Here is a 22,748-nt window from a genome sequence, read left to right on the forward strand (position 1 = left end):
CATCCCTATCCTACTGTCCTATTGCCTAATTTACCTGTACCTACTGTGCTTTGCTAATGATCTTAGGTACAGTATGTACACACTCAAAACCGTAGAAATGGTGGTAGACTTTAAGAGAAACCCTTCCACCCTTCCACCTCTCACAATACTAGACAACACAGTATCAACAGTAGAGACCTTCAAATTTCTAGGTTCTATCATATCTCAAGACCTAAAATGGTCACCTAACATCAAAAACATCATCAAAAAAGCACAACAAAGAATGTTCTTTCTGCGCCAGCTCAGGAAGCTCAAACTGCCCAAGGAGCTGCTGATACAGTTCTACAGAGGAATCATTGAGTATGTCATCTGCACCTCTATGACTGTCTGGTTTGGTGCTGCAACCCAACAGGACCGACACAGACTTCAGAGGATGATCAGAACTGCAGAAAATAGCGCCGGTCGACTTACCGGCTGGCAGCATTTGCCGGAGGGACCGGGCAGACACCGGACTCCCTCATGGCGGCCACCATCTTGTTTTCGGCCGAAATCTCGCGAGACGAGATTTCGGCCGAAAATCAGGCCTACGAGGCCTGACATTGCTGCCGGTCGGGGGCAGGGCTTGCTGGCCCTATTTAAGGGCCTGCAGGCCCTGGGCCAAGCCTTTTCGCCCGGACCAGCAGCTGGAGCAGACATTCAATTTTGTTTGCTCCTGGCAGCCATTTTGTGGTGGCCTCGTGTTGCGGCCGCCATTTTGAAGCCGGCGAAGAGGCCTTTCTTCGAAGCCCAGCGGTGCCAGAGGACTGCAGAACAGTTGGATCGGCGGCGCTGGTGTCCTGGTCCCCCTCGGGCCCGAGGGGGAGTGGTGATTCGCTCCCGGCTGGAAGGGGGTTTGTGGTTGGGCCTAGCCCAGGGTTCGGGGTGACTGGCCTTGGGGGTCCACAGGGGCACCTGGGGTTGGGCCCTGTTTATTGCTCCAGGGGGTGGATTTTAGTGCTGTAAGCCCCTGGGTAATTTTTTGCCTGGCAAGGTTACCTTGCTGCAGGTGTGTTAGGGCAAAATAAACAAAAGGGTTTTTCTTTATTTACTATTAGGAGGCATGGCCCCTAAGAAGAGGCAAGCCAAGGCCCCTGTGGCCCAGCCTGCTGCCACGCGTCCCAGGAGGGCCCTTAGGCCTTCTGCCCGGGCTCGGGCGAGTATGGAGAGGGCCTCTGGGGTGGTGCTTGCGGAGGGGGCGGTGGGGCTTTTACCTGCAGCCCCTCACTCGGATGTTTCTCCTGCCCTTTCTTGGGCTAGGGTGTTGCAGAGGCTCAATGAGCTCGAGCAGTGGCGGAGCGGCTCGGGCCCTTGGGGGGCCCTCGAGCAGGTGCCAGCAGCGTCGGGAGGAGCTCCAGCAGCAGCCCAGGCCGGGCAGACGGCCCATACCGGGCAGAGGGCCCAGACCGGGCAGGCGGCCCAGTCCGGGCACTTGGTGGCTTTTCCGGGCCCCGCTGTGCTGGGGCCCCCTTGGATGTCTTCAACCCCGTACGGGGCAGGTGAGGTTGCACCACACAATACACCTCTTTCATTTCTTCCCTTGGCCGGTGCGGGTTTTCCCCCGACGGGGCTGGGGAACGGGGTTAGCTTTGGGGGCCCCCAGGTGGGCGCATGCGGGCAGATCTGGTCGTCGTCGGCCCTGTTAGCGGGGGCGCCGGTGCCTGGCGCGGCGCCGCCGCTTGGGCCGGGGGTGGCTGGGGTGCCCGGGGTGCCCGGGGTGCCCGGGGTGCCCGGGGTGGGGGGTTGGACCCCTACAGCTCCTGCAGTTATGCCCCCACTTCCATTGATGGCCTATCCCCAGGGCTTGGGGGGTGTTAGGGATGGGGCCACCACGGTGTGGGACCCGTTCGCCAGTATTAAGGCGGGGGCCATCCCGTGTGGTCTGCCAGCCACCCCGTTAGGTTACCATCTCCACCCGTCCGTGAAGGAAGCTATTTGGAGGGGGGAGTATGTGGACCTTTTTTCACTGCTCAATCGGGAGGTCCCTAAGCAGGAGAAAGACGTAGTTCCTGGGGAAAAGCCCAAGAAAACAAAAGTCACCAAGTGTTTCAGCTCCTGGCTGTACGCTTTTCTGACGTATACGTCAGTGGTGATTCAGAGGCAGCCAGCCATGGCCTCGGCGATGCTTAAGTATATTGATTTGATCGCCAGGGCTAATTTTGAATACAAAGGCACCATATGGCGCCATTATGATAAGGGCTTTAGGATGAGGATGGCTGTGGAGCCCAACCTGCCATGGGATATGGTGGTACCGGACCTGTGGTTCCGGGCCACGCATATGTCTGGCAAAGAGGGGTGTGAGCGGACCGACAGCGGTCATTTCATGGAGGAGGAGCCTGCGGTGGCCACGTCGGCCAAGGTGACTCCTGTTGTAGCTGGTAAGGGGGCCTCACCCGCCTGTCATGAATTTGCTGCGAAAGGGGCGTGTTTTCGTCCCTTTTGCAAATACAAGCATGCCTGCGGGAATTGTGGGGGGCCCCATGCATCTTCTGTGTGCCCCCGCCCCAAGAAGGGGGCGGAGAAGAAGGGTGGGGGTCCAGGTAAGCCTCCCGCATCAGCTGGGGGAAAAGGGGCCCAGCCCAATTAATGTAGCTGTGCTTGAAGGTTGGTTGGTCGACTACCACCCTCGCTCGAGAGCGGCTGCTCTCTTGCTAGGTTTTTCAAAGGGATTTAGGATCCCTTACGTGGGGGTCAGGAAGGCTTTCATGTCCGATAACCTCAGGTCGGTTGTTGGACATGAGGACATTGTTAGGGCCAAGATTGGGAAGGAGGTGGCCGAGGGCTGGGTCCTCGGGCATTTCCCGGAGCCGCCCTTTCCGAATCTTAGAGTGTCCCCTTTGGGGGTGGTCCCCAAAAAGGCGAGTGGTGAATTTAGGTTGATTCACCACTTGTCTTTTCCTAAAGGGGAGTCAGTGAATGATTTCATTCCTGACGAACTGTGTTCGGTGTGGTATGCATCTTTTGATGCGGCCGTGACCATGTTTAGGAAGTGTGGGGTTGGAGCCCTTATGGGCAAGTGCGACATCAAGTCGGCATTCCGGCTCCTCCCCATACACCCGGATGACTTTGAGCTCCTGGGCTTCCATTTCGAAGGTGGTTTTTATGTGGACAGGGCATTGCCAATGGGCTGCTCTGTCTCATGTTCTCCTTTTGAGAGTTTTAGCACCTTCTTGGAGTGGGCGCTCAGGAGGCGTAGTGGCCTGGGCTCGGTCGTTCATTACCTTGATGACTTCCTGTTGGCAGGGCCTGCGCACTCGGAGCAATGCTTTGCTCTGATGCGGGACTTCGAAGCCCTTTGTGCTCAACTAGGGGTGCCTTTAGCCTCTGAGAAGACCGAAGGCCCTGCTACCAGGATTACCTTCCTCGGTATTGAATTGGACTCAGAGGAGCAATCTTCTAGATTGCCCCTGGACAAGTTGGTTAAAATCAGGTGCAAGCTGGAGGCGGTCCTGGGCTGCAGGAAGGTTACGCTTCGGCAGCTCCAGGAACTGGCCGGGATCCTTAATTTTGCCTGTCGGGTAGTGGTGCCGGGCAGGGCTTTTTCTAGACGGTTGTATGATGTGATGCGGGGGCTGCGTTTGCCCCATCATCGTACCCACTTATGCGCAGGAGTCAGGGCTGACCTCTGCGTGTGGCGGGAGTTTTTGGAACACTTTAATGGGTTGTCTTTTTGGAGGCACGAGTTTCTTTTGGAAGCTGAGTTGCAGCTTTGCTCCGATGCTGTGGGGACTTGCGGTTTTGGAGTAGTATTAGGTGACCAGTGGTGCTGGTCGGTGTGGCCTCCGGAATGGAGTGCCTCTTCTCTGGTTAAGGACCTGACTTTCTTAGAGCTCTTCCCCTTGATAGTGGCCTTAGAGCTTTGGGGGGAGCAGTTTAGGGACAAGACTGTGCACTTTTGGTGCGACAACCTAGCGGTTGTCCATGTTGTTAATGCCCTGTCCTCTAAGAGTGACAGGGTCATGCGGCTTGTCCGCCATTTTGTGCACAAGTCCTTGTCCCTGAACGCATTGTTTCTGGCTAGACATGTCCCCAGGCTGGATAACGGGGTGGATGACGCCTTGTCCCGTGGTCAGTTGTCCAGGTTTCGGACCCTGGCCCCGTGGGCACGGGAGTCACCAGAGGTATTCCCAGTCCACCTTTGGAGCCTGGGCGGGCTCCCGAGCGTTGGAGAGACGAGGCCTCCAGGGCGATCGCCCTTTCGGTAGCACCGGGCACCCTGCGGGCCTACCAGCGTGCAGGTAAGGAGTTTGGGGATTTCAGGCAGGGTAAGGGTTACCCCCATAGTTGGCCTGCCCCAGTTGAACACCTGGCGGAATTTTGCGTCCTGCTGAGGCAGCGTGGCCTTTCAGTTAGGACTATTAGGTCCAGGTTAGCCGGCCTCGCCTTTCTGTCCAAGGCGGGGGGGGGGTTTAGTGATTTTTCTGGTGAATTCCGTATTCGGAAGATGCTGGAAGGCTGGGTGAGGGAGCGACAGGGGGTCCCTTCTGACACTCGTCAGGCCCTGATGGTTCAGCAGCTGTCCTTGATTAATCAGGCCTTGGACAGTCTGTGTGCCTCTCTGTACGAGGCCCGTCTTTTTAGGGCAGCCACTTGTGTCATGTTTTTTGGGGCCCTTAGGGTCAGCGAGGCAATGGCCTCCTCACAGGCTGACTTGTCGCTCCGTGCCTTCCAGTTCACTGATCTGGCCTTTGTACAGGGGGGTGTCTCTCTTTTGGTGAGACATTCCAAGACAGATCAGTTGCACAGAGGGGTTAAGATAGAGCTTAGTGCAGCCACCGACCAGTCTGTATGCCCGGTGGCTGCTTTGCAGCAATTTTGTGGCTTAAGGGGGTCAGGGCAAGGGTACCTTTTTAAGCATCAGGACGGTACCCCCCTGACCCGTTATCAATTCTGGGCTTTAGTGTCTAAAGCGATGGCTCAGGTGGGCATGGATCCCGCCGGATATGGAATGCATTCGTTCCGTATTGGTGCCGCCACTAGCGCGGCGCTTTCTGGTTTCCCGGCCCATTGGATTCGGGAGATCGGCCGCTGGCGGTCGGCGGCATATTTGGGTTATGTTAGGCCCGCCGAGGATCCTAGGCAGGGCTTAGGCTAGGTAACCTCTCTCTGTGTGTCCTCTTCCAGGTCCCCATGCCAATCAGAAACCGACGGCGCTGCTGTGTGGCCACAGCATGGTATTTTGGGCCGGCCGCTCAGCAGCCAGAAGCGCCATCGGGACCCAGTTGTCATTGGGACGGTGGGTCAATGTTGTTTGGATGGGCCGAAGAGGTATGCGGTGGGAGGGGCTCCTACCGACGTTGCTGGGAGGGCAGCATCTCAGGGCTGTACCCGGCGCTGCTGGGCGGGCAGCTACCCAGGGTCGCGCTCAGATGGGACTGGGTGGGCAGCAGCCCATAGCCGCACCCAGATGGCTGGTCTTGCACCTCGGTGGCAATGACCTATGCCTGCCTGGTGGTCTACCGTTGATCATCCAGGCGCGCGAAGACCTGCAGTGGCTTCGCACTGTGTGGCCAACCACGCAAGTGGTGTGGTCAGAGATCCTCCCAAGGATCGTATGGAGGTACGCCATTTCCCTTAGGGCCATTCACTGGGTCAGGCGTAGAGTGAATAAGGCCCTGGGCAAAACAGTTAGGGAATTAGGTGGGGTTGTAGTGGCCCATCCCCTCATCACTGTAGATCGGCCGTGGCTTTACCGGGCCGACGGCGTTCACCTGTCAGAGCAGGGGAATGCCATTTTCTTACAGGACCTGCAGCGGTCGCTGCGTGAGCTGGCGCAGCTAGAGGGGGGAGTCGGGGGGCCAAGATAGAGATCTGACCCCCGCTCCGTGGCAGGTTAGGGGCGGAAATCTGGGTGGTGGTTAGCAACTGCGCGTTCTCCCTTGAGCATCTTTGGGGATGATTGACAGGTTCTCTCCAAGCTCATGGTGGGGTGCTACCTGAGCAGTTGGGGGGAACCTGTCTTTGGGTCCCGCACATTGAAGTCCCCGGGTAGGGGTGCGCCGGCAGGACCCCTCTCATGCGAGTGCATGGCAGGGTCTCAGGTGAGGGAGAGGTCCCTCACCTGGACTAGCATCGAGCTACGCCCATAGTTGCCCAGGAATGTTGATTGCTACGTCATTTCCGCCCCGGAAGTATTTGTTTGACCCTGCAGGTCCATTGTTTGGGTCATAGTTAAGCATGTTGATTTTATGCTAATTTATGCTAATTTATGCTAATTTAATAAAATAAATTATGCAAATTATTATTAATAAAAATGACCCAAGTTTAAATCCAGCTCTTGTGTCCGTGTCGTTACTCCGTCTCTTCGGCAATAGCGCCGGTCGACTTACCGGCTGGCAGCATTTGCCGGAGGGACCGGGCAGACACCGGACTCCCTCATGGCGGCCGCCATCTTGTTTTCGGCCGAAATCTTGCGAGACGAGATTTCGGCCGAAAATCAGGCCTACGAGGCCTGACGTTGCTGCCGGTCGGGGGGGGGGCTTGCTGGCCCTATTTAAGGGTCTGCAGGCCCTGGGCCAAGCCTTTTCGCCCAGACTGGCAGCTGGAGCAGACACCCGCCCGCCCTCCCTATTTTGCAGTGTGCTACTATGGGTCGCCCCTAGTGGGGCCGAATGGGAATTTTTTGTGGCTTTGCCCATTAGACATGGCCGTTTTTTCGCCCATTCCACACTGGGGAGATGGATGTGCGGTTAGGGGGTGCTTGCATTTAATTAGGTTGATTGGCTTACCTTTGGTCATTTGGGTAGGCAGGTTAGGGGCGGAAATCTGGGTGGTGGTTAGCAACTGCGCGTTCTCCCTTGGGCATCTTTGGGGATGATTGACAGGTTCTCTCCAAGCTCATGGTGGGGTGCTACCTGAGCAGTTGGGGGGAACCTGTCTTTGGGTCCCGCACATTGAAGTCCCCGGGTAGGGGTGCGCCGGCAGGACCCCCCTCATGCGAGTGCATGGCAGGGTCTCAGGTGAGGGAGAGGTCCCTCACCTGGACTAGCATCGAGCTACGCCCATAGTTGCCCAGGAATGTTGATTGCTACGTCATTTCCGCCCGGGAAGTATTTGTTTGACCCTGCAGGTCCATTGTTTGGGTCATAGTTAAGCATGTTGATTTTATGCTAATTTATGCTAATTTATGCTAATTTATGCTAATTTAATAAAATAAATTATGCAAATTATTATTAATAAAAATGACCCAAGTTTAAATCCAGCTCTTGTGTCCGTGTCGTTACTCCGTCTCTTCGGCAAAACAATTGCTGCCAACCTGCCATCCATTGAGGACCTGTATACTGCACGAGTCAAAAAGAGGGCGGGGAAAATATTTACTGACCCCTCACATCCTGGACACAAATTGTTTCAACTCCTACCCTCAAAACGTCGCTACAGAGCACTGCACACCAAGACAACTAGACACAAGAACAGTTTTTTTCCGAATGCCATCACTCTACTAAACAAATAATTCCCTCAACACTGTCAGACTTTTTACTAAATCTGCACTTCTATTCTACTAGTTTTTCTCATCATTCCTTTCACCCATTTCCTCCCGTGTTGACTGTATGACTGTAACTTGTTGCTTATATCCTAAGATTTTTATTAATATTGCTTCTTTGTTGCTTATTTGACCCCTATGACAATCATTAAGTGTCGTACCATATGATTCTTGACAAATGTATATTTTATTTTATGTACGCTGAGAGCATATGCACCAAGACAAATTCCTTGTGTGTCCAATCACACTTGGCCAATAAAAATTCTATTCTATTCTATTATAAAGTGTCTTGAATTTTGTTTGAATTAATTTAGTTTACAGTTTCTGACAAACAATTGTGATTTATTTCTTACTGATTTTTACATATATTTTGCACTTTACAGAACAGGGGATGTAAGACATCCAGTTAGTTACACTTGAAGTAGCATGAGATCCTTGCATATCAAACAATCTTGATATACTGCTCAAAATAAATAAATAAAGGGACCACTCAAAGAACACATCCAAGATCTGAAAGAATGAAATATTCTCATTGAATATTTTGTTCTGTACAAAGTTGAATGTGCACAACAGCATGTGAAATTGATTGTCAATCCTAAGTAGACAGTTTGATTTCACAGAAGTTTGATTTACTTGGAGTTATATTGTGTTGTTTAAGTGTTCCCTTTAATTTTTTTGAGCAGTGTATAACCTACAAATGTACAATCTGAATGTGCAGTGTTTCTGAGACTCTGTGTATATAGTGTGGAAGCACAGACACACACATATAAATCTTTATGGTATGTTCAAATGGGATATGTAATATATCTTCCCCTAAGCTGTCGGAAAGAAACAGAGATAATATGATATGATATACTGTATGATAATAGGTATATAGCCATGATGGCAAACCTATGGCACGTGTTCCACAGGTGGCACACGAAGCCATATCTGCAGGCATGTGAGCCGTTGCCCTAGCTCAGCTCCAGCGCGCATATCCGTGCCGGATAGCTGATTTTTGGCTTGTGCAGAGGCTCTGGGAGGGCTTTGAGGGGGAGGCCTGAGGGGACTGAAAAACGGGCCTACCTGAAGTCAGGAAAGAGGGGAGGGTGGGGTCATGTGTATTAGTGAGCAGAAGCCAATGCGCGCCGGTGTGCAGCTCCAGTAAGAAATGCTGAGATGCATGCACAGCTGCGTGCCCCCTGACGCACCCCTGCACGAGATTTGGCTTCTGCGCATGCCAGCAGAGCCAGATTTTTAGGGCTTTTTGGAAGGCCAGGAGTATGGGGGTGGTTGGAATCCCCGGAGGCAGCTGGTTTCAGAAAGCCTGAGCCACCACAGAGAAGGCCCTTCCACACAGCCCTGCTAAGTGGCACTGTTTGGCCGACGGGACCTGGAGAAGGCCTACCCTGTGGGCTCTAATTGGTCTCTGGGAAGTGTGAGGGAGAAGAAGGTTACGTAAATAATCTGGCCTAAGCCATGTAGTGCTTTATAGGTGATAACCAGGGGTGGGCTGCTGCCTGGACGGGGGGGGGGGGGGGGATGGACGCAGTGGGTAGCAAAAATGGAGCTCCACCCCAGAGGACCCAATTTGCACTGAAAGATGTTGAAAGAAAATGCAGACAGCATGGCACAATTCCACCCTCCCACAATTTTTCCCATTCTTTGAAAAAGAATCAATTTATCTAATTCTGTCCTTTGCTTCATTATATGTAATGTGAAGTTATATATTATCTTATCCTCTTTTAACATTCCAAGCCCAAATTCTGCACCAATCCTCTATTACTGCTTTGGGTATAGTACTTTTAGTGATATTATTATAGGAGCTCCTTCAATAGTTTAAGGGGGAGAAATCATCCTTCTGCATCCCAGCGACCAGTTAGGTCCCACAGAGTCCCATCGATTAAACAATGTCGTCTGGTGGGACCCAGGGGAAGAGCCTTCTCTGTGGCGGCCCCGAACCCTTTTCTTCTTGCATGCCAAAAATGGGTGTGTGGGGGGGTTTGCCCATTGGGCCATTTTTCACAGTCTGGAGGGTTCAGGAAATCCTCCTGAAGCTTAGAGAGGGTGAAAACGGCCTTCCCCAAGGCCAAAAATCAGCTGACTAGTGCGCCCACGCGCACTGGAGCTGTCATAGGGCAATGCCTCGTGTTCCCTCAAGTATGGCTCTGCGTGCCACCTGTGACATGCGTGCCATAGGTTCACCATCCCAAGATTGAGGAATCAAAAACAAAACCAACAACAACATCCAGTCCAGTCCAAGGCAATGATAATCCTTTTGCTGGAATATTACACCCCCCCCCCCAAAAAAAAAAATCTGCTTGGATGAAGAAATAAAAAGTCAAGTTTGACTTAAGGGTGTATTTATTTTTCGTGCATATTTATCTACTTTCAAGTAACTAAAGCTATAGCTGCCATTTAGCATTATTATGTTGAAGCAAAGGGCAGAACATGCCGAGCAGTGTTCCCTCTAATTTTTTTTTGGGGTGGGCGGAAAAGTATAGTGTCTGAGCGGCAGTCTCTTCGGGACTGGGTGGCACTCTTTCCCTCTCACTCTTTCCCTCTCGGCTTCTGGGCAGGTTTGAAAAACTCTGAGTTGATGATGATTTTTAAGTGAGCCATTGCTCACTGCTCAGCTTAGAGGGAACTATGATGCCGAGGGCAATTTTAATGACTTTAGTTTCCTTTTTTCAAAAGTAGCATGAAATACTTAATTTATATATATATATATATATATATGTCACATGTTTAAGCTGAATTTGAAAATTAAGGGAGACTAGGATAGATCTATTTCGGCTTTATTTTGGCCTCATCAGCTAGCCATACCCACTGGGACTTGAACCTGCAACCTTTGCCTTGTAAGGCAGAGAATTATCCTCTAGGCTACAGTATCCAATCCCTTCAGCTCTGTACCAGGGAAGGGTTACATTTTGTGTCAAATCACCCTGGTATATTGAAGGAACATCACAGCTCCTTTTTTGCCTCTCGGCCCAACCCAGGGCCATTTCCAAGGCAGTTAATTTTATTGATAGCCGACAATTCTATCTGTATGTGTCACATGTTTAAGCTGAATTTGAAAATTAAGGGAGACTAGGTTAGATCTATTTCGGCCTTATTTTGGCCTCATCAGCTAGCCATACCCACTGGGACTTGAACCTGCAACCTTTGCCTTGTAAGGCAGAGAATTATCCTCTAGACTACAGTATCCAATCCCTTCAGCTCTGTACCAGGGAAGGGTTACATTTTGTGTCGAATCACCCTGGTATATTGAAGGAACATCACAGCTCCTTTTTTGCCTCTCGGCCCAACCCAGGGCCATTTCCAAGGCAGTTAATTTTATTGATAGCCGACAATTCTATCTGTATGTGTCACATGTTTAAGCTGAATTTGAAAATTAAGGGAGACTAGGATAGATCTATTTTGGCCTTATTTTGGCCTCATCAGCTAGCCATACCCACTGGGACTTGAACCTGCAACCTTTGCCTTGTAAGGCAGAGAATTATCCTCTAGGCTACAGTATCCAATCCCTTCAGCTCTGTACCAGGGAAGGGTTACATTTTGTGTCGAATCACCCTGGTATATATATATATATATATATATATATATATATATATATATATATATATATATATATATATATATATGTTAAATGTTTTTAGCTGGAATTTTTAAAATTAAGGGAGACTAGTATAGATCCATTTCGGCCTATAATTTTATAAATAAATAAAAACATAAATCCTTTTGATACGTGAACCAGTATAATGTAGTGACTAACAGTGGTTTTCAACCTTTCTAATACAGTTTAATACAGTTCCTCATGTTGTGGTGACCCCCAACCATAAGTCTAGCGCCAATTCTCCCAACAGAGCTTTTAAGCTGATTGGCAGGAAGGTCATAGGGACACCCCTACTGTAAACGCCTGATTGGTTGAATTGTAAAAATATGTTACAGGGCGCCAGAATAGAAGCTTTAGTTGCTAACACCATGGGAAATTTGTCTTTTCCCATAGTCTTAGGCGACCCCTGTGAAACGGTCGTTCGACTCCCAAAGGGGTCCTGACTCCTGACTTTTAGGAATTGGTCGGTTGGAATATATGATATTCCCTGATTAGAACTTTCTGAATGGACTATATGGTAATTAAACAAACACACAAATAATAAATTCTTAGGGGCAGCTTCCACAGCAGATTCAACAGACTTAGACAAAATTACATATTGATTTAATAAATACCCATTTCCCAAATTTGATCAGAATGCAGGAGGCAATAATTAATAGATGGGAACTACATAAAGCAATGCCTCATCCTTTCTACATATACTAATACACATTCCTACAAACCCCCTCAGTTATTTTTGAAGTCAGATTTATTTCCAGTCTTGGTAGCCAGCTTTCATAGAGGATTGTGTAAAATAAAGAAACTATTCTTAAAAAATGGAAACAATATTATTAGCACTAACGCATTCATTTTCATTTATCATTACAGGGGCTGGCCAATTTAATGGACAAGTCATGTGGTCTTCAGCTCAGTTTGGTAAATTATTATTTTGGAAAAAAAAGAAAATTTGTTTTATCTTACTTTAAAAACAATGTTAAGATTAGCCTTCATTATTCAATGTTCTTTGTGAAAAATGAGAGCATATAAATAAACTGAACGTTCCTTCAGAACTGAAGAAGATTCTTGGATGAGAAACAAAATGTCTTCAAAGAAAAAGAAAATCTAATTGCCTTTTGAAAAAGGACCTTTGAGACAACCATGACTGAGAATCTCCAGAGTTTTAAAAAGCAATGTAAATTTATTTCTATAGGTAAAACATCATAAAGAAAGATGAAATATTTTCCCTCCTCATTTCAGTCCTCTCCATTACTACTATATTTGGCTAGTGTCTTTAACAGTTGCCCTCTTAATGTATATTAATTCCCGTCACCCAGTAAATGACAAAAATATCTAGCACTGTAATAGTGCCTAAAATTGTAAAATTTTTGGAAAAGTTTGGGAAACATCTGACCAATCAGTTGAATGGCAAGGCCGCCATTTATTTTTATTCGTATACATTTCATGTATTCAATTCATGTTTATACTCACGTAGTAGCTAATAAGTGGTTGACAAAAATAAGCAAATAACTAAAGATCGCATGAAGAGTTAGTACCACTTTATCATGCTTTGGTATGACCACATTTGGAATACTGCATCCAATTGTGGTCGACACAATACAAAAAAAATGATCTTGAGACTCTAAAAAAGAACACAGAGAAGAACAACAATGATTAAGGGTGGACTGGAGGCTAAAACATAGGAAGAATGGTTGCTGGAATTGGGTGATGTCTCATCTAGTGAAAAGAAGGACTAGATGTGACATGATAGATGTTCCAATACTTAAGGGGCTGCCACAAAGAAGGGGGAGTCAATCTATTCTCCAAAGCACTTGAAGGCAGAACAAGAAGCAATGGGTGGAAACTAATCAAGGAGAAAAGCAACCTAGAACTAAGGAGAAATTTCCTGACAATTAGTCAGTGAGATGACTTGCCTCCAGAAGTTGTGGGGATTTTAAAGAAAAGGTTGTACAACCATTTGTCTGGATTAGAATAAGGTTTCCTGCCTGAGCTGGGGGTTGGACTGGAACAATGATGTCGAACCTTTTTTGCCCTACACCAATAATTGAATTGAATTGAATTTATTTGACTTCTATGCCGCCCAATTCCGTAGGACTCAGGGCGGCTTCCAAAAATAATGCAATGCCCCTCCCCTGCATGCGCACAACACCCCTTCCATGCTGACCCACACATATGCACCCAGGCCTCACTGTAGCCTCCGGACTTCCGCTAGGCCCATTTGGGCGTTTTTTGCTCTCCAAGAGTTCATGAAAGCTTCCTGAACCCTTGGGATGGTGAAAAACGGGCCAATGGGCCAACCGTAAGTTCACTTCTGAACTTTCAGTTGGCATGTTGGGCCATTTTTTGCCATCCCCAGGCCTTGGGAGGTTTCCCGGAAGCCTGGGAAGAGCGAAAACAGCTGAAAAGAAGACTGAAAATCAGCTGGCCAGTGCAGGCTTGCACACTGGAGCTGATATAAGGCAATGCCTCGGGTGCCCTCAGATATTTAATTTTAATTTTTACATTTTATTCTTTGTCCAATATACAATACATATGGAAGAGAATAGACATTAAGTAATATATATGACAATAGAAAGTAAAAACATAGAAACATAGAAGTCTGACGGCAGAAAAAGACCTCATGGTCCATCTAGTCTGCCCTTATACTATTTCCTGTATTTTATCTTAGGATGGATATGTGTTTATCCCAGGCATGTTTAAATTCAGTTACTGTGGATTTATCTACCACTTCTGCTGGAAGTTTGTTCCAAGGATCTACTACTCTTTCAGTAAAATAATATTTTCTCATGTTGCTTTTGATCTTTCCCCCAACTAACTTCAGATTGTGTCCCCTTGTTCTTGTGTTCACTTTCCTATTAAAAACACTTCCCTCCTGCACCTTATTTAACCCTTTAATATATTTAAATGTTTCGATCATGTCCCCCCTTTTCCTTCTGTCCTCCAGACTATACAGATTGAGTTCATTAAGTCTTTCCTGATACGTTTTATGCTTAAGACTTTCCACCATTCTTGTAGCCCGTCTTTGGACCCATTCAATTTTGTCAATATCTTTTTGTAGGTGAGGTCTCCAGAACTGAGCACAGTATTCCAAATGTGGTCTCACCAGCATTCTATATAGCGGGATCATAATCTCCCTCTTCCTGCTTGTTATACCTCTAGCTATGCAGCCAAGCATCCTACTTGCCTTCCCTACCGCCTGACTGCACTGTTCACCCATTTTGAGACTGTCAGAAATCATTACCCCTAAATCCTTTTCTTTTGAAGTATTTGCTAACACAGAACTGCCAATACAATACTCAGATTGAGGATTCCTTTTCCCCAAGTGCATTATTTTACATTTGGAAACATTAAACTGCAGTTTCCATTGCTTTGACCATTTATCTAGTAAAGCTAAATCATTTACCATATTACAGATCCCTCCAGGAATATCAACCCTATTGCACACTTTAGAGTCATCGGCAAATAGGCAAACTTTCCCTACCAAACCTTCCCCTATGTCACTCACAAACATATTAAAAAGAATAGGACCCAGAACAGACCCTTGTGGCACACAGCTTGTAACCTGACTCTGCTCAGAATACTCGCCATTAACAATAACTCTCTGATGTCTATGCTTCAGCCAGCTGCAAATCCATTGAACTATCCAGGGATTAAGTCCAATCTTCACTAATTTATCTATCAGCTCTTTATGTGGAACCATATCAAAGGCTTTGCTGAAGTCCAGGTAGGCAATATCCACGGCACCACCTTCATCCAACACCTTTGTGACATAGTCAAAGAAATCAATGAGATTACTCTGACATGATTTGCCTTCAGTAAAAGAAGAGAAGTAGATGGGAAGGAGAGAGTATATATGATATAAGAGATAAGGAGAGAATAGATAGATAGATAGATAGATAGATAGATAGATAGATAGATGATAGATAGATGATAGATAGATGATAGATGGAGAGATAGATGATAGATAGATAGATAGATAGATAGATAGATAGATAGATAGATAAGGAGAGAATATATATGACATATGAGATAAGGAAAGACAATTGGACAGGGGACGATAGGCACATCAGTGCACTTATATACGCCCCTTACTGGCCTCTTAGGAACCTGGAGAGGTCAATTGTGGAGAGTCTAAGGGAGAAATGCTGGGGGTTGGGAGTTGACACTATTGAGTCCGGTAATGAGTTCCACGCTTCGACAACTCGATTGTTAAAGTCATATTTTTTACAGTCATAGCCATAGGTTCGTCATCACTGGACTAGAAAAACTCCAAGATCCCTTCCAATTCTATTATTCTTTTATTCCGTTTGTACTATTTATATTACAAAGAAATTTGGAATTCAGGCTACACTACGTGCATCTGTGATCAGGCTACTCCACTTGAATTTGTAAAATGAACATTTTATATTAATAATAGATTATGAGATCACAGAGCAGTGCTAGTTTTTCTTCTTTTCTTATTTGCCATCTAAAATGTGTCTTCAGAAACACATAATGTACAAATCAATTACCGTAAATTGGAACTGTTGCTATGAAACAACATTGGTTCACATATGTATATTTGGGTGGTGTTATTCCCTAATTAATATCAGCCCTAAATAAATTTTAATTTTAATTGTGAGTTAGAAATAGCAGACACGAAGAGTGTATGTCTGCTAAGTCATTTATTGGACAATAACATTTCCTCTGATAGTCTCTTCATTTTATTTGGAAATTAGAATATATTGTTCTTTAGACAAACCATTATCTTAATAAAAATTCTCGTATTTGGATAAGATTACTCTTCACCTTAATAGTTAAAAAAACCTCTTTCATTGTAAGCTAAATTTAAATAAGTATTCTTCTTTTGGCAAGCATCTATGTGTACCAATTAATACTTTAACTATCTTGACATCTTTTTTTTGGTAATCTCAGATTTGTTTTATATATAACAGAATAGAGTGTAGCCTTAAAATATGGATTATTTATCTTACTTAGCAAAAGAGATTGTTATTACTATTTTCCTCTTTCCACAGATCAGTGAAGGCGCAGAGTGCATATTTATTCCAAAACGACTATTTCTGGAAAAAGCAACTGCTAAATCCAGGCAGATAGCACTACATTTGTTCAGCAGTTACCCCACAGAGAGTATGATCCAGGAGAGTTACAACTTACAGGAAATATGGAACAGATACAAGAGGAAACTTATTAAAAAGCACCTTAAATGGCATCAAAAGTAGTAATGGCTGGTAAATATATATGTATACAGTATATGTTGCAAGCCAACCATTTCTCCTGATAAGAAAATACTTATTTGTGAAAATATAACTTGTGGGAAGTTAACTTCCTCCTAGAAAAATGAAATATCCTAGGAAATATTAAAAAGGAAGATTATTATTATTATTATTATTATTATTATTATTATTATTATTATTTATTAGATTTGTATGCCGCCCCTCTCCGTAGACTCGGGGCGGCTCACAACAACAATTATATAGAATATCCCTGGAAACATGCTTTTAGGCCAGTGGTTCTCAACCTGAGGGTCAGGACCCCTTTGAGAGGTCGAATGATCGTTTCACAGGGGTCTCATAAGACCAGGGAAAAGGACAAATTTCCCATGGTGTTAGGAATTAAAGCTTCTATTCTGGCATCTTAGAACATAGTTTTACAATTCAACCAATTGGGCGTTTACAATGGGGGTGTCCCTCTGATCTTCCTGCCAATCAGCTTAAATCTCTATTCAGAGAATTGGTGCTAGACTTATGGTTGGGAATCACCACAACATGAGGAACAGTATTAAGGGGTTGCGGCATTAGAAAGCTTGAGAACCACTGTTTAAACAGAAAAAAGACTCACTCTTAGTAGCTCCCACCTTTGTCAATGTGCCATCAAGGAATGGCCCAGCTCACTCATCCCCACAGCTTTGTTAATAGCCTGGACCAGTCTATTCTACATAACAAAGATCTACCTCCTTCAGTTAGCCATATACAGTATCTCATCTATATTATGCGCAATAATCAAATCTGTTTTCAATTTGTTTATTTATAAGCCATTAAATTTTCTCCTCTTATGCTTGTATATTTGTGTGTGTGTGTGTAGTATACTCAATTCTTTTTCTAATTTATAACTTTGTAAGAACAGAGAAAAGAGAAAAGAAGGTGCTAATATCTTTTAGTAACTTTCAAATATTCTTACACGTATTTTAATTTTAATTTTCTTAAAGACATTTAATTCTTAAAAGTATTTAATTTCAATTAATATTATTAAATGTAATTTCAGTCAAATCAATCAATCCAATTAGATCAAAATGTAATTTCAGTCAAATCAATCAGTCCAATTAAATCTAATCAATTCAAATCAGTTAATTCAGTTCAAATAATTTTATCTTGACTTCTTTAATGCATTGGCTGGTCATTCTTCTCTAGAATACTGTATTTAAAAACCAGTAGCAATCGGCTATATTTCCTCTGGCCACACAATATCGCTAGGTGATCAATTCTCCAAGTCTTCTCTATGTAGCTCTAAATGACTCTTTTACTGTAGCTTCCGGTTTTCTTTTTTTATCTCTGCCCTTTAATTCATTATTTAAATCTTTTCCCATTTTATTGAAATTTGTTTTTCTGAAATCCAATACTTTGGTTGAAGTATAGGATTGCTCACAATCAGTTTTTACATCTAACCACAAACATAGGTGATCACTGCAACTGACGTTTTCTCCCACCTTAACCTCTGAAACCCGGTTCCCATTGGTAAAAACTAAATCTAGAATATTCTCCCCTCTAGTTGGTGTCTTAACCAGCTGTGCCAGAGCTGCTCCTGTAAGGGCCTCTACTATATTCTTACTTTTGCATGTAAGAGCACTAGGGATATTCCAGTTAATATCAGGCGTGTTGAAATCACTCCTAATCACAATATCTCCCTTTACTGCCATTTGGGCAATTTCATCCACCATCTTGTTGTCATAATCCTCATATTGCCCTGGAGGTCTATAGACATAGTTCCCTCTAAGCTGAGCAGTGAGCAATCGCTCACTTAAAAATCATCATCAACTCAGAGTTTTCCAAACCTGCCCAGAAGCCGAGAGGGAAAGAGTGAGAGGGAAGGAGAGAGAGAGGAAGAGAGGAAGAGAGAGAAACAGATAGAAAAAAGAGAGGAAGGAAAGGAGAAAGAAAAAGAATGGGAGTATGGAAGAGAGAAAGAAAATCAAAATCTAGTTTGAAACTAGCTCAACTATTTAAGTGGCATTTTGATATTGATAGAGTTGCCCTATTATGAGCTCAGAGTTATAGACACACAGTACAGTATTTTATTTTGAAATTCTCTGAGGCAAAACAGGGTGGGTTTTTTGTTTGTTTGTTTGTTTGTTTGTTTGTTTATTTATTAATTAATTATTTCTGTGCCGCCCAGTCCCGAAGGGACTGCCGCTCAGACACTATACTTTTCCGCCCACCCCCCAAAAAAATTAGAGGGAACATTGTCTACAGATCACCCCAAATCTAATGACAGAACCCTCTTTAGTTTGCATGCAAACACAGAATGTCTCCAGATCTTTACATGTATTTTGAATGAGTGTTGTTTTTAGACTTTCCTGCACATAAATGGCTACTTCACCTCCCTTTCTACTCTATCCTTCCTATACAATGTATATCCTGGTATGGATATTTCCCATTCATTGAAGTCCTTAAACCATGTCTCAGTTATGGCAACCAGATCCAAATTATCTCTTGATATTATGGCCATTACTCACAGACCTTGTTGTTCAAGCTTCGAGCATTTGTGCACATTACCCGAAGAACGTTATTATCATTGTTTGTTTGTCCCTTATCCTCAACAACTACATCTATTTCATTTACAGCTCCCCTTTCATAAATTTCAACAAACTGATTTATCCTCGTTGTCCGGGGACAGAAATCATCCACGTCGGTTACATCTCTGTCCCCTTTACCTAGTTTAAATACCTGTCCAAAAAAGTTCTGAACTCCTCACCAAGCACTTGGGTACCTCTGTATGATGGATGCAAACCATCCCCAAACCATCTCACTTCTCTTTTCCTCTCTTCCTCCCCACTGCTTTCCTATTTAAAATATTTAACAGATTAACAGAGTTGGAAGGGACCTTGCAGATCATCCCAATCAGGAGATCCTACACCTGCCTCGACCTAGGATCATTTATTTTTCTGTATTTTGGACCTTGTTTTATCTCATTTCCCCCTCCTCCATGTCTAATGGTCTCTCTGATGTAGTATTCAATTTCTTTCAGCTTTAGGCCAAAGAAAGCTTAGGTGTTCACACCCTGAGTGCCATCTACAGGACATACTTTATGAATACTTAACATTGGACTATGACAGGGGTAGGCAAAGTTGGCTCTTCTATGACATGTGGACTTCAACTCCCAGAATTCCTGAGCTAGCATGATAGGCCCAGGAATTCTGGGAGTTGAAGCCCGCAAGTCATAGAAGAGCCACCTTTGCCTACCCCTAGAGTATGAGATCTGATTTTCCTTTCTCCCTGAGATTTTCCTGTACTCCATCAGCTTCTTAGCTAGTGATCAAAATAACAGATTCCACTTTTGATGAGATATGACCAGAGATCAGCTGTTGCAATGATTGGTTTTATTTTAGGAAAAAATCTGTAGAAAAGGAGGGCAAATTGAAGGCTTAGAGAATTCTGAGAAAAGTCCATAAATATTGCACTTTCTTCTAATACTAGAACTTGAAGCATTGTACAATGGTTTTACTGCTAGCAGTTGTATCTACATCTGGAAGAGTTTTGAGGGAGCTACCAAAATAGCTATCATGTAAACTAAACATGAGACTCAAATTATAGACTTGAGAGTTTTGCTACCGAGCTCTGTTCTACGGTGCAGCTGAGACATTGGTTGAACCACAAAGCAGCTTTAAGGCAAATCTAGTTCACCTCCTCAATAGACTCTCAGCAAATGGCTTTTAAATAAGGGTGAAAGACACATCAATGCAAATGCTTTATTTTAGAAAAGTCTTTTAAAAAAAAACAGTTTTCAGAAAATATTTATTTAAAACAAAATAATAGGTAGAGGGGGCAAAAACCTATTTTATCTCCTGTTTACAGTCCAACTTCAGTATAGAACTATTTACAATTCCGGTCCAAAGACAAGTTTATTTACAGAATCTGTAATCCAGTAGTAGTTCTAGTAGACTTTAAGGCACATTTTGAGTGTACAGGATAGTTTTGGCATGTTCTCAGAAAGAAAGTCCTGTTCACACTTTTGTCTGGTTTTGGGGGGTTTTTTGGAAGTCCATTTTTCACAGTTATAAATATTCTTTTCTCCACCCTATAAATCATTCTCGGCACAATTCAAGTGAGTTGGTTTTGATGATAAGACCGAAATATGACAGTCTTGGTTTTGACTTCAAATAATATTGTAGAGTGAAGGTGGGTCAAAGAATTTTGTTTTTTTGTTATTGGAGGGTGAGGATCGGTCAAGGAATTGTTGCAGTTCTTCCAAGTGCTATGGTGGTCTTTCTGCAGTTCTTCTCCATAAATAAGCCCCATGGGTAAAGTCCAAGTCAGGTTCTTGGCTCTTGAGGAAGCACCAGAACCAGCTGGTTCCCGGGGTCAGTGTTCAGTCCAAGTATTTTTTTCTGGACAGACCTAGTAGAACCACCTACTAGATTTCCCCCCCCCGACCCCCACTCTGATCGACAGGCATCAAGGGACAGGTGTTAGAGGCTACTGGTGTTGCTTCATGTGAGATGCCAGGTGATCAGAGCGGGAGGAGGACTGGTTGCACAGGTGGCACAGAAATCGACAATGGCCAGTATGTTTTTGATAATGGCGGGTCATTTCCTCACAGCAAGAAAACTTCCATCCGCATCCTTCCCAGTTGCAATAATAGAGTTTTTCACCTGTTTGGGGAGAAGAGGGGAAAGAAAATGATAAGAGTGACCACCAGACCTGGTCCTCCTTCTTAAGGGATCTCATCTCTCTCTTTTTAATTTATTAAAATTATGCCTTCTAAATGTATTTGTAAATGAGCCAAGGTGGCACAATGATTAGAGTGCAGTACTGCAGGCCACTAAAGCTGACTGCTAGATCTGTAGGTGAGCAGTTCAAATCTCACCTTCCAGGTTGACTCAGCCTTCCATCCTTCTAAGGTGGGTAAAATGAGGACCCGGATTGTGGAGGCAATATGCTGGCTCTGATAAAAAGTGCTATTGCTAACATGTTGTAAGCCGCCCTGAGTCAAAGGAGAAGGGAGGCATTAAAAAAATTGAATAAATAAATCTACCTTGCTCTTTAATCCTAAGTAGGAAAGGCAACCAAAGCATTATTTCTGTAAAGGTCAAAAATTCCTGTGGCTTTTTGACAGCTGTATACCTCACACCTGTGATGTCCTCACTCCTGCCATGTACTCCCACAGGGCAGGTGAAATACCCCTTTTGAACTCAGCTGTACCAGCATAACTATCCCTCCTTCTGTGTTCACCTCTCCAAAATTGTGTGCAAACCTCAGGGGGCGGATGGGGTGATGGAGTGTGTTTAGCAGACTCCTCTGAAACTCCCTCCTATGACGCAATAAAGCGATGCCTTACCCTTGTGTGTTTGAAGGTGCGCCTTGAGATGAGAGCTCTTCCTGTACATTTCCCCGCAGCCATCATAAGTGCACCTCTGTGTTGTGGTCCGTTTGTGGGATGAAGAGCGCTGTCCTCTCGATTTGGTTTCCCACATTTTCATTGGGGAGGCAGGTGGGGTGATGATGATCCTGGAGGGAGAGGCCTGACAGGGGAGGATCTGGTCAAAGAGTCCGTTAGGAGAGGGTCCATGGGGGTACTGAGGCTGCAGAAAGGGGGTCGGTGGGGTCTCACACTTGATGTTCATGCAATTCCGGGACTGGCCCAGGTCAGGCAGAGCCTCATGGGCATCCACTTCGGGCGAGACAATGCCCATGAAGTAATAGCCTTCTAAGCCACAGGACCACTGCGAGGAGAGGAGAAGTGGCCCGCGGTTAGTGGATTGACCTGAGACACTGGCCTGACCCGGGAAGGGGTCAGGGTCCTCCTTTCCCCCCCCCCAAAAAGAATTCACATCACAAAAATTCACCTCACAAAGGAGTGAGGGAGAACAGAGGGCGCCTTCCCATGAAACCCCCCTCCCTCTTCTCGAATTAAGCGGGGTCCCTCAGGTTTGAGTGGAGGAACCCCCCCGAAGGCGAGGGGAATGCAAAGCTTCCATGCCGCCCCTTTTCCCCCCGCCTCCCGAAGGAAGCGGCAGTGCCTCTGAGCACGTGCAGAGCGCGTGCCGTTCCAGCCACCCACCACGCTCTCTACGGTCTGTGGGGCCAACTCACCTGGGAAGATGGGCGGCTGTCCACCTTCTGGAAAGAGGCGAGGGATGCCAAACAGGGGGCTATGTCTGCCTCGGGGTCGCCCAATCCAAATAGATTTCCCGGCCACGCCGTAGAAGGCCTGGCCGGCGGTGGAGAGTATTTAAATCGCACCGAGCCATCGCACAGACCAACAGCTCGACCAGATGAGATATGTCTCCGAGGCGGGGAGGTGTCACTCGGGGGATGTAAAGCGATGACGCCTGCCTCTTCGAGGAGGCGTAAATTCAGCTCTCCTAGAAAAGGAGGAGCGCCAGAGTTGGGACGGCCCTGGTCTTCGGGCCCTGGTGAATCTCTGCCCGCCATCAGCGGGGTCTTG

The 22,748-nt window shown here is 45.6% G+C and overlaps 1 protein-coding gene across 1 annotated transcript; it reads right to left on the minus strand.

Annotated features, from left to right (window-relative positions):
- Positions 1–20,776: 20,776 nt before the first annotated feature.
- LOC139170644 (Krueppel-like factor 2) lies at positions 20,777–22,735 on the minus strand. The gene is made up of 3 exons (XM_070758135.1): positions 22,394–22,735; positions 21,639–22,023; positions 20,777–20,952 (listed from the first exon to the last, which is right to left on the minus strand). Exons 1-3 carry the CDS (start codon positions 22,733–22,735, stop codon positions 20,777–20,779), a joined length of 903 nt encoding a protein of 300 aa, XP_070614236.1.
- Between the last annotated feature and the right edge of the window lie 13 nt (positions 22,736–22,748).

The sequence above is a fragment of the Erythrolamprus reginae genome, chromosome 7 (assembly GCF_031021105.1).
Source record: "Erythrolamprus reginae isolate rEryReg1 chromosome 7, rEryReg1.hap1, whole genome shotgun sequence".
Classification (NCBI taxonomy): Eukaryota; Metazoa; Chordata; class Lepidosauria; order Squamata; family Dipsadidae; genus Erythrolamprus; species Erythrolamprus reginae.